General features: G+C 37.8%; 1 protein-coding gene across 9 annotated transcripts in view; it reads left to right on the top strand.

Annotated features, from left to right (window-relative positions):
- The window catches only part of NRG1 (neuregulin 1), a 244,165-nt gene that overhangs the window by 216,444 nt on the left and 15,499 nt on the right, over window positions 1-12,222 (top strand). For 4 of the 9 annotated variants that reach the window (XM_049866728.1, XM_049866725.1, XM_049866731.1 and 1 more), the window contains one exon: window positions 2,656-2,723. In XM_049866728.1, the coding sequence (XP_049722685.1) occupies window positions 2,656-2,723 (68 nt within the window). Of the gene's footprint in view, window positions 1-2,655; window positions 2,724-3,317; window positions 3,377-10,319; window positions 10,344-12,222 lie in introns of all 9 variants that reach the window. The other 5 variants (XM_049866729.1, XM_049866726.1, XM_049866732.1 and 2 more) reach the window with 2 other exon arrangements.

The raw sequence follows: 12,222 nt of genomic DNA, 5'->3' as shown, positions 1-12,222 counted from the left end.
AGTCTCTTGGGAATCTTGTTAAAATGCAGATTCTTATTCTGGATGGGGGTGTGAAATTCTGCATTTCTGTTAACAAGCTCCCAGGAGATGTGGATGCTTGTGGTCCATGGACCACACCATGGCTTTCCACTGAGAAAATTCATTCTCCAAGTGAAGATAAGCATTAGCGAAAGGCTAGTTCTAGTTCAGATACAGCTGATAGTTCCAAAAAGGATTCATGCACCTCGAATAGTTCTAAGCATTACTGTACCAAAAATTCTGTGTGATCTTGTTGTGCAGATAAACCACTCTTCTGCCCTCCTTGTTTTCTGGGAAATATCTTGTCAGAAGTTTGTAGTCATTAGAAAACTAAGTGGGTAAGATTTTTGACTGCATTTACCTTCTTGCCCTGTGCTTGCTGATCACACAACTTTTTGCATCCAAGATGTTTAAATGACATTTTACAAATAAATGCATCATTTCTCTTAAGGGGTTCCTGATTCCTGAGCTATTTGTTAATGTCATGATTAGTTGTGGAATTTCCCACTTATTTATACATCACTATTTTTTTTTTTTATATGGAAACCCTGGTGGCATAGTGGTTAATTGCTACGACTGTTAACCAAAGGGTCAGCAGTTCGAATGTGCCAGGCGCTCCTTGGAAACTCTATGGGGGCGGTTCTACTCTGTCCTATAGGGTCGCTACGAGTCGGAACCGACTCAACGGCACTGGGTTTGGTTTTTTTGGTTTTTATATGTCTATATGGAAACTCTGGTGGCGTAGTGGTTAAGTGCTGCAGCTGCAAACCAAAAGATCAGCAGGTCGAATCCACCAGACGCTCCTTGAAAACTCTGTGGGGCAGCTCTACTCTGTCCTATAGGGTCACTATGAGTTGGAATCAACTCGATGGCAACGGATTTTTTTTTAATGATATTTATACGGATTTATTTTGAGTCAGAGTTGACTCGACAGCAGTGGGTTTAGTTTTTTGGTCTTTTATATGGATTTTTAGTCCTGCTTCAGAAATAAAAATAAAAAAACCATTTACTTTGACTTCAGAAATTATGTCATCTATGTTTTGTGGAAAGCTAGTCTGCATGTGTTGTTCTCATGTATCTGTGAAGACATTCTTACTGAAGCACGTAGAATGACATTTTCATGAGAAGTGGTCCACCCTCATAGGTTATATAGTTCTTATACACACAGCTCTTTGGATAGATCTTCCTCTGTTCACTGCGGCAAATGTATTCTAACCGGAAATAACCAGTTCATTTATCTAGGTGTTTTGAAGGGTTCAGAAGGGCTACATCAATACAAAATATTTGTTGTTAGGATTATTGATCTTACTAGTAATGATGATAATTATGCTGTAAATTACACAAGTACTCATGGGGTAGAAGATCAGGAACCACTAGCATTTTATCTTGTAGGCCGTTCTACATGAAGTATATATACCAAATCACTGGACAACAGTTTTTTAGTACTGAGTTTGGCTTGAAGGGAAATGAAAGGATATTAGCCCTATATTACTATCAATGAATAGTTACATTCACAGCTGTTTAAGGCTGAAAAAATAGTGCCTGTTCTTATATATGGACATTTATTTGCTCTTGAGAAGAAAAGATTGTGTGTAAATCACTAAGTATATATTGTATTAGACAGATGCTTTGCATAAGTGCATTTACTTCCTAGAACCTTTCGATGGCCCTATTTATTAGAACATTATATTGGATAGAATGAATCCATTCCCAAGTGCTCAGTTAGCAGGGCAATAGCAACAAAGAGATTGATTATAAAGGACTTCCATATTTAAGCACAGCCCCATGACACGACCTGAAGAGCAATATTATATCAACATTTTGGAATTTCAGTATGTAAATACATGTGAGTGAATAAAATGTAAGTTTTTAAAAATAATTTTAAAATAGCTTTTCCTGAAATACAAAATGACGATTATTAAATACTGTAGCAGAAGAATAATTGTTTGAAATTTAAAAATGCATTAGTCTTTGATTTGGGCTAATCCGGTTAAGTGGAATTTGTACTGATAAGAATCTAATTCTACTTTCAGGATAAAAAAAATGAGACTTAATACGGATCACTATTTAAAAAGGGGGGAAGGTTTACTTTTTCTTGACGGTAATTAACTAGAGTATAAAAGTGTTTTCATTTGTTGTGTAGATTCATTGCATTAACCATATCCAGAGTTGGCCATTTGTATAAAAATAACTATTAAATATGTACAAAATTGGGTATATAGAAAAGCAGCAGCTCAGGTCATTTAGTAAAGATTGTGCATGGAATCATATAAATTCTTATTGAAAATGCTCTTTTAACATACTAGGAGTCAGTGCTCCGTGCTAAATAAGATCATGCCCAAGGGAGAAAGGCCTAGTTGCCCATACCCTGCCATCCCTGTTCGACTTGCCGGCCTCACTTCAGTTAAATTTCAGTTAACTGATCTTTTGAAGACTGAATTGTAAACAACAACACAAATCTATAACCCACAGATTTCATGGGACATGGTTTTCTAAATGTTTGTCTTTTCTTTTTCTTTATGTTGTTCAGTAACCAGGTCATTTGTAGGAATCTCCATATTCCATAGGAGGAAAGTTGCCAGTCTGAAAGTTCAGTGTCTTTAGCGTTCTATTGCTTATCACATTTTTGCCCTCTAGGTGCCAACCTGGATTCACTGGAGCAAGATGTACTGAGAATGTGCCCATGAAAGTCCAAAACCAAGAAAGTATGTTAAAATAATCTGAAATTTGCTTTCTCCCCAAACTACAGCAACAGTCACTACCACTTGGTGTTTTTAAGCTCAGTTGTAACTGATTCCTTTTGTTCTAATTATGGTTGCACCACTCAGGGCATAAACCCATTCAGTATGACCTTGATTGACGGTCTGAAGGTCGTACTTTTAAAAGAATGACCAGTCAGGATGGCCACTGATGCTGGCAACCATGGCAGGCAAGCCAACCAAAAAAGAAAAAAAACTTTTTTTTTTTCTTTCAACATTTTTGACCAAAGCTATTAAATGGAAAACTGAGATGAATAAACCAGATTTAATTAAATGGCTGTCTTTGAAGGAAAGCAGCCATTTGAAAGACTTGTATCTTTCTGTCTTACAAACTCAAGCACTGTATTTTGTCCAGAATTTTAATCATTTGGGGGAAATGCCAGAGTCTGAAAGCCATGATTAGTGCAACGATTCGGTTCCTGAGGGTGAACTCACCAAGTTCAATCAATTGACACTGAAGGAGCTTCTTTCTAGCATATATTCACCTCTTCTCTTTTTTCTCTGTTTTTTCTACCATTGTTTTTTTGTTTCTTCTCTCAGGTGCCCAAATGAGTTTACTGGTGATCGCTGCCAAAACTACGTAATGGCCAGCTTCTACAGTACGTCCACTCCCTTTCTGTCTCTGCCTGAATAGGAGCATGCTCAGTTGGTGCTGCTTTCTTGTTGCTGCATCTCCCCTCCGATCTCACCTAGAGCTAGATGTGTTTTACCAGGTCTCATACTGACTGCCTCTGCCTGTCGCATGAGAACTTTAACAAAAGCAGTTGTATCACTTCCTCTGTTCGTCACTAGTTCGCTCTGAGTTACTAGTAGGTGTGTCAGGCTCCAGATGTCTCTGAAACTGATACTGAAGAATGTGATACAAAAACGATAGTCCATCTCAAGCAGTGAAATTACAATAAAGGCATTTAAAAGTCTCACTTTTATTGATAAAATAAAATCATTCCACTAAACAGTTCATCTTCTTTATAAAATGACAACATTCAGAAAAGGAGGTTGCTAAGTTGTAACCCATAACAGCCGAAATGATGGTAAGTTAATTTTGGTTGAGAATGTGTTGTTTATAACAAATAAACATAACAAAAAGAGTTCAGGTGTTTCTCTTCATTAACCAAACAGTTTGCATTTAGGTATAAAAAAAGCACTGAGTAGGAAAATTAAAAACAAACATTTCCCAGCAAATAGGAATCTTGGCTTTCATTCATATTGCTTAGGGAGTAATTGAGGTAATTTAGGACTAGTTTAAACAACCAAAGAATTTTTTTGTATTGGTTTTGAAGGTAACCTTAGGGAAAAAAATTTTTTTTTTAATATTTATTACTTATTTTGAAATATAAAGCTCAACTCTAGAATATATATATTTTTAAATGCAAAACTGTGAAATTCTGATGGGCTTTTGTGGCTTCCTGAAGTTCTGACCGTCATTCCTATAACACCCAATGCAAATTTTATATAATTGCATGGATAACTAGAATATATTTTTGTCCTTCTCTTGTGAACTGGGATTATTAGCTTTTGATCCTGGAGCTTTCAAAACATTGTATTCAAAGCAGATTCCATATAATTATTCAATTAGATGAAGAGTTGGCAAAATTTTCTGTAAATGGTCAGATAGTATTTTAGGATTCACAGGTGATACAGTCACTTGTCACAACTACTTAACTCTGCCATTGTAGCACAAAAACAACTGTAGACAATACATGTACAAAACAGGCAGTGGGCTGAATTTGCCCAACAGCCATAGTTTGCCCACCCCTGATGTAGATGGTCAGTTGTGCACCATGAAAAGTATTTCACATAGGTTATTGTACTTTAAGTTGACATAACAGTGCTATGAGGTGGTCATTTTGGAGCCCTAAACGAATCAGAGATTACTCCTGTCTAGATGCATGCAAAGTGTAAGGTTCTGGAACTCAATATTAACAGTTATAGGAGATAAATTCCATAATGCATTCTGGGGAAATTAGACCCATAGTATTTAATCATTTGTTTAGTGAGTTGGCACTTCTTAGGTATTTATATGAGCTGTATATCAAAGATTATGTCATAGGCCACTTTGAGTTGCGAAAATTGATAATATTGTTAAATTTTCAAACACAATCTTTACTTTATTCACAAATGTTTAAATAGTAATGCCTTTAACAGACATAATTTTTCTCTCCATGGCTCCAGATTAATTTTTCAAAGGTAGATAAGATGGAAACTAAAAATAGAAAGGGGAAAAATGAAATTTTATTTACCACATTAAAGCCATTCCTTTTAGAAATGTGTTTGTATTCAAAAACATAGATTTAGCAAATCAATTGTGACCATATAAATACAATAAAATTATATTTTAAAATTTAATGAAAATTCTGACTGTTTAAGTTATAATTATTTTTGGTGTTATAGAGAATTTCATTGGGAACTGAAGGCAACGAGGGGCACTATGTAGAGAAAAGCGTTGAAACCAAAGGTATTTTCCAGAATAGCAATGGAGTTAGACCTGGCAATAGTAACCAGAGAAAATATTCTCAACTTCTCCTTTAGACCATTTTCTTTTTCATAAGACATCACTTAAAAATAGCCACTATGTGTTTCTGAGTTTCAGAGTGTGATTCCTTAAATAATCCTTTACTAAGCTTTAAATGACACTTTGGGGAAGCATCCAGGAAGGCAGTGTTTGTATTTAACCTGATTTAACACACTTGCTAGGAAGCCCATTTGTGAACAAAACAGGTAATGACTCTGATAGCATGTATCTGGAAGAGGAAGGGCTTCCAATCAGAAAGTGCTTTCCAAAGCTGTCTTGTGAACAATTTTCTAACCTCTGTGTCTGAACATCTCAATTTTTATCTCTGCATAGCCACACATAGAAGGCAGAAAAATAAGGACCTTGTTGCTGCTCTTTAGAACTTTGTTCAAGTAGCAATTAAGGACACAAAAAGGATAGAAAGTGTTGCCACAGTGTCCACTTTTCAAATTTAAGCATTGGTATTCAGAAAGTCTGGAAAACATAAGTTAAAATTTAAAAGAAAAATATCCCCCAGCTTCAGAAAGAAGCGTTATAGAACTTACCAAACCACGTTTTCAGTTGAAGAAAAACATTCTAAAAGAACATACGATATTGTCAAATGTTTATTAGCACGTAACATATATTATTAGGATTTCATACAATGATGCTGGTTAGAATGTTCTGTGAGGGCATTTATTGATTTATAAAAACTGATTTAAAATGTGAAAGAAAGGAGCAAATGTATATTTTATATGGCTTTCTTGAAGGCAGCAATTTGTCCTGAAATAAAACCTATTAATTATAGTTTCTAGGAAAATATCGTCAAGGCTAGTCAGCCTTAAATTTGACCTATCTTGACACAGAATTCCTAGTTGAAAGGATAATGGTGGGGTGTGTGTGTGTGTGTGTGTGTGTGTACAAACCTGTTACTGTCAAATCAATTCTGACTTAAAGTGACGCCATAAGACAGAGTAGAACTGCCCCATAGGGTTTCCAAGGACTGGCTGGTAGAATTAAACTGCTGACCTTTTGCTTAGCAGCTGTAGCTCTTAACCACTGTACCACCAGGGTGCAGGAAATCTATAATCAATTTATAGAGAAAAAAAAGTATACACAGCTTCAATAGTTATAAACAGTATGGACTAAGTATGTCATATAGAAGTTAATATATAACAGAAACTAATTACAGAGCAACCCAAATTACTATTTTTAAAGAGTACAACTTTAGAACTTTTAAATACATTCTCAAAGTAGGTAACCTTAAAAGTAGTTTTTAATCATACATTACTAGTGTACAAATTACTTGTATTGATTACGAAATTCTTTAAAAACCTGTTGCGATTATTCGTTTATCTCTCAAACATGTTTACCTTGCTGACGGTAAAATAAAGGCGCACTATTTTTTTCCACCCACGACAGAATTCTCATAAATTCCAACTGTAACTGAGATTTTACTCCGTGTGTGTGTGTGTCTGTGTGCTCGTGTGCTATGCACGTGGAGTCTTGGGAGAAAAGAGAAATTTACCTCTTACCTTTCAAAGGGCTCAGTAGCAATATGGATTGGAATATGTGAAAAAAAAAAAAAACCTATCTACATTTATAAAGGTAAGTCTAAAATTAAAAATCAGGTGCTAATTGGGTCCCATTTAGAATTGATGTTGATAGAACTCCTATAGAAACCTCAGGGGTGTAGAAAGTTAAGACTACACGTATGTCTTTGAGATCACTTGCAAGAGCAGCCCCAAGATGTTAAAGAATAAAACCCTGAATGTCTTCAAACTTAAACAGAAACCATATCTCCATGGATGGATAATCTTGGTTTAAAAAAAAAAAAAGTTTTATTTTTCTTTTCTTCTAATGAAATTGAAAGTTGAAATTAACCTACAGGTTAATCACTTTTCTCCAAACAATTAAAAATTCCTAAGTTTGCAAAGGATTAGTGAGTCAATATTGAATAGTTTCTGAAGACTCTTTAGATTTAAATTAATTTTTTATATTGCTTAGTGCACAGCAGGAAATCACATGTAGAAAGGGAAACTAAATTGTTTACAGTAACCTTTGTGGTTTTGAATTATTAATTTAATTTGAAAAATGCCGTGGCCAGGCCAGTTCAATAGGAAGCATGTAATACATAATGAGCCCTATACCAACATTAGATTAGGTAGAAAGGAATAACCTCTTCATAAAGTGAAAAGTGTGTGTGGACTCTGCTTTTCTTGAGTCACAATGAAAGAAATATAGCTACCAATAGTACAAATAAATGACAGCAGCATTTGCTCCAGGTCTAGGATGACTGATGCATGTTTTCCTTGCTTGTTTCCTTGTTACGGCTTATGGCCAGAAGACATGCCCATTTTAAGTACCAATTTCCCATTGAATTATTTGACATTGGAGCTGCCTGATACGAATGACTTCCCATGAAATGAAATTATAGTTAGGCTCACAGACTTACCTATAAAACGGTAAATGCAGTAATATGTATGCATGGGCATGCCACTAATTTTATTGGAGACTTAACCAAGCTTTCTACGCAACTAATACGTATGATCGCAGTGTTCACGTAGGCCTGGAGTCATGGTTCACTGCAAAGAGTTTACGCAGTTATGTCTTGCTATTAACCCTTAAAATATTACTGATTAGTGGGAGGAAAAGGTAATAGAGAGAGAGGGCAGGGAGAAAAATGGCCATACACCCTCATGGGGATGTATAAGAAATTTATTATCAACTTCCTTGGAAAATGAGTTTTTTCACCTTGATTTTCCAAAGCGTATATGAAGGAAGCAAAGGACCAAAAAAAAAAAAGTAAAGCTGACAAATTGAGTGTTGCCCTGAGGCAATGAAATTCATTTGGATTTGAATAAATTATTTTTTTGCTATGAACTTTGTGCAAACCCTCCCCACACCCACCAACACTGGGTTTTCAATTGATGGAAAATTTGTTTGCCTGTGTACTCTGGAGTACGGAGAGACTCTTATAGATATAAATATAGATTATAAACAGCATCAACAACTCATTGCTGTTGAGTCGATTCTGACTGCTAACGACCCTCAAGGACAGAGTAGAACTGCCCCATAGGGTTCCCAGGGAGTGGTGGGTGGATTCGAACTGCAGACCTTTTGATTACCAGCCCAGTGCTTAACCACTATGTCACCAGGGCTCCATAGATTTATAGCACCCCCCCCCCCCATTATCGTTGTTACTATATTTAGTATTTTATTTTCTTTCTTTTTTTTTTTTATCTGGGAGTTTTATTTCCTGAAGGAGTGGGAAGTTTCTAAAGACTGTATTCTTGAATATACCCATTCAGAATTTTCCTAGGCATGAAATTAGTAAAAAAGTAATCCTGGACGGAGCAAGTAGCCCAAGATAGGTCTTCAGATGCGTTTGCTTCGCCCCGGTGCTGCTGGCCGCCATAGTTCATGGCGTTTCAGAAGGCACATCACTCTCCCACAGCGTCTCCTTTATTCCTCAGGGTCACCTGTGAGACGTGTCAGTATCATAAGCTTTTTGTCAGTGAGAAATTAACTTGTCCCAAGTCACTGAACAGGCAAATGGTAGAGGCAGGACCTGAAACCAGGGCGACCCCAGCACCTTCACCTCCTGTACGTGTCCCCTCTCTATAGGAGTTACTTTTTCTCTATAGGAGTTTACGTTTCCAGATGTTTTTTTGTAAGAGAAACACACCCTGACCTGCATTTTTTCAAAATTAGGAAATGCCTCCTCCTATTATTGACCTTCCTGGTATCTCTCAAATGCGCAACTAAGGGAAGAAAACACAGACCTCTGGACCCCTGGTTTCATTTGCTCCCTCCTCCCCCACCTGGCTCTCCACCAGCTCACATGCAAAAACTACGTGAAGTCCTAAAGGGTCCCACATGATGGAAGTTGATTAATAATTTTTGTCAATGAATGGAAGTCATTGTTTCTGGAGAGTTTTTTTTGTTTTTTGTTTTTCTTTTGCTCCATTTTCCCCATTTTCTCATTTGAGCTCCTGCGGGTTCTACTGTTGCTGCATACCTGGAGTCTGGAGTCCAAGATGGCCAGTTGCTGGCTGTGGGCTCAAACCTTCCAGTACCTTCTGCTGGGCAGACCCTCTTTCTCTGTCCTGTGCTCTAATGAGGGGTTCTGAGTGGGTGTCCTGGAAAAGGATTTCTTTAGAGAAGCTCAGCACTGTGGGCCTATTATCTACTTTGCTCCGTGATATTTAAGGGAGTAATAAAATTAGCTTAGGGCCTCAAGAGTATATCGCCCCCCCCCCTTTTCTTTCTTTCTTTTTTTTTTTTAATAGTTTGAAAAAGAGAGAGTTATCTTGTGCCACACAGGAATTATATGAAGGAAAAAAAAAAATGGAAGCAAACTCAATTCCCTGTCCCAGTCTTCTCTCTGGCTTTTTGGTCCGGAAGATTTGTTGCTTTCTGTGAATGAGATATGCAAGTGGTGGAGAAAGTGGAAGGTTAGGAGGAGAGAAGTAGATTTATTTTCTACAAGTAGTCAAAGCAACAACAACAACAACAAAAAGAACAAACTACTTAAAAATGCTGAAAAATACCAGGTCAACATGATAAAATTTGGAGACCAAATTCCTACCCTCTGGGTTTCTACTCCTGGCTCTGCCACTGTGTTTTTGGATTACAAATTTCACCTCCCTAGAACTTGGCTTCTGCCTTTTCCAAAGAGGGGATCGAAATTATCTCTAATGCCATTTCTGACTAGACAGTTCGTTCAGCCTTTCTGTCCCCGAACAATGAAGTACTATAAAAAACAGTGCAGATGTACAACTTCCCCCTCGGTCAGGTCTTTTAAGGGTTAATAAAGACACAGAGTGCCGGTGTTGGCAGGCCTCTTAAAAAGAAAGGGTCCCTGTGTGGACCCAAAGGAGCTACCTGAGCACTGCTTTGTTAATGGCCCCCGCGTCTTGTTCCAAGTGCACGCACAGAAAGCCGTGATAGTCATGTGTAATGTGTTTTGGAGTGCAGTGTATTGCTTTTTCTGAAACTTTTTCCCTTTCTTTCTTTTTTTTTGTTTTGTCAACTTTCTGCATTGGCAGAGCATCTTGGGATTGAATTTATGGGTATGGACCAATCATCATTCCTTTTAGCCTGCAGAATTTAGAGCCTATGAGTTTAAATCTTTTTCCCTCCCTATTCTTATCTTTCAGTTCCTAACTAATTTCCTTTTTCTTTAGAAGGGATCATACAGCTATAACAATGATTTCTCTACGTTCAATCTATGATTAGTTTACTGAAACGGGGCTGAGCCAGCAGCAGCTTTTATAATTCCAGCCTTCACTTGGGGTTAAAAATCACCTCACCTGCTGCCAATTCATGTATCTCCCACATTACTTGACCCACTGGTTGGATCTGGCCAGGGTGTCATATTAAATTTGGGGTAAGTTGGAGTGGTACAGAAGGCTACTGAAGGAATCAAACAGGGGACCTGAGGAGAACAAAAGAAGCTTTTAAATGCATCCACTTAAGAAACACATCACTTCTTAGTCTGATAGGCGACTGACATACAAAGTAAAAAATCGCATATTTAATATAGTCGAAGAGAAAGCCTTTCTCTTCTACAGCACAATATGATATGCACAAATTTGAATTCCCCTGATTTTCTGGAGATGTTCAAGCACTACTGTAGTCAACTTCATTATCTTATGAGCAAGGAAATAGAAAACAGAAAGAAATATGCCTTGTGCTATTTTAGGTAGAAAGTCTAGTGCTAATGGAATTAAATTTGAGTCACTAAGACTATGCAGACCAGCAATCAAATTGAAATGGTCACACTGTAAACATTAAGAGAATATGTCATAGGAGCCTATGAAATTTGGGGGTGCTCTTTTGGAAGGCCTTCATCCTAAGTAGTGGGGAGAAAAGGCTGAAGTCTGGAGAGGTGCAGGAAAGCCATGCAGCCTTGCAGAGGCCCCACAGACCGCCGCCCCCCCCCCCCCCATGTTTCTCTGAACATGGCACTCAGGCCTGCAGCGTGGTCATGGGTCAACAAAGCAGGGGCCTCCATCTCACCATCCAGCTGGTCTCCATGGCCCCATGCACACAGGGCACTGGCAGCTGCTGCTTTCTTTTGGGTGACAGCATCACAGTCTACAACTAATATCCCTTCTGTAACTGGTGGCAAATAAGGCTCTTGCAAGCTCTAGCAGTTACAAGGATGGAAACTCACCTGCCCATCTCCTCCAAAACACATCCCAAGAGAAAACTCTTAATTTGATCGGAAGTGTCCCCAAATCTTTGTGAGCGCTTGGAGAACATCTCCCAAGAGTGCAGAGAACAAGAGGACGCACCACCATTGCTAGGGTGGCACGTGGTCTGTTAGGAGAATTGTATGTTGGGGTTAATGACCTCAGAATGACAACTGTCCCACTTCTGAAAAAGCTGATTGACCTTTCTTGCACGGAGGAAGAAATCCCTCTAACTTATCCCCAACAGCATCTTTCTCTTGCTTTATTGCTTTGGGTTCACAAAGCCAGTACACTGCATCCTTAAGGAAAACCAGACCTTAAAGGCCAATTAAAACTAAAAAAAGACAAGGGCCCTGTCTCTGGGCATGGCTGGATCAGACTGAAAAATGTGCTTCATCTGATTCACTATAGCACCTCCAGACAAACAGTAAACTTTCGGAAGTGTTTTCACTCACGAAGGCCCAACCACCAACTGGACAGGTTCTTTTGTCTTTTTTTTTTTTTAATTCCTCCCTCTAATTTACTCTTACCCTATGGACCCTGTCACAGTATGAATAATAAGGGGGAAAGGGAGTTACAAGAATCCATCATTTGTATTCTTCAAGTATTTTTCCCTTACTACATTAACAAGTTAATATTATGTATAAAATTATAAGAAAATCAGATAGAAATTGGGGTGAAAAGCATGTAATGCGTTCACTAAACGCTGATGTGAATACAGAATCTTATTCCACTATCTGTATTCTATGGACTT

This window comes from Elephas maximus, chromosome 22 (assembly GCF_024166365.1).
Source record: "Elephas maximus indicus isolate mEleMax1 chromosome 22, mEleMax1 primary haplotype, whole genome shotgun sequence".
NCBI classification, from domain to species: domain Eukaryota; kingdom Metazoa; phylum Chordata; class Mammalia; order Proboscidea; family Elephantidae; genus Elephas; species Elephas maximus.
The sequence above is the reverse complement of the archived record's forward strand: the minus strand, read 5'-3'. Positions and strand labels throughout refer to the sequence as shown.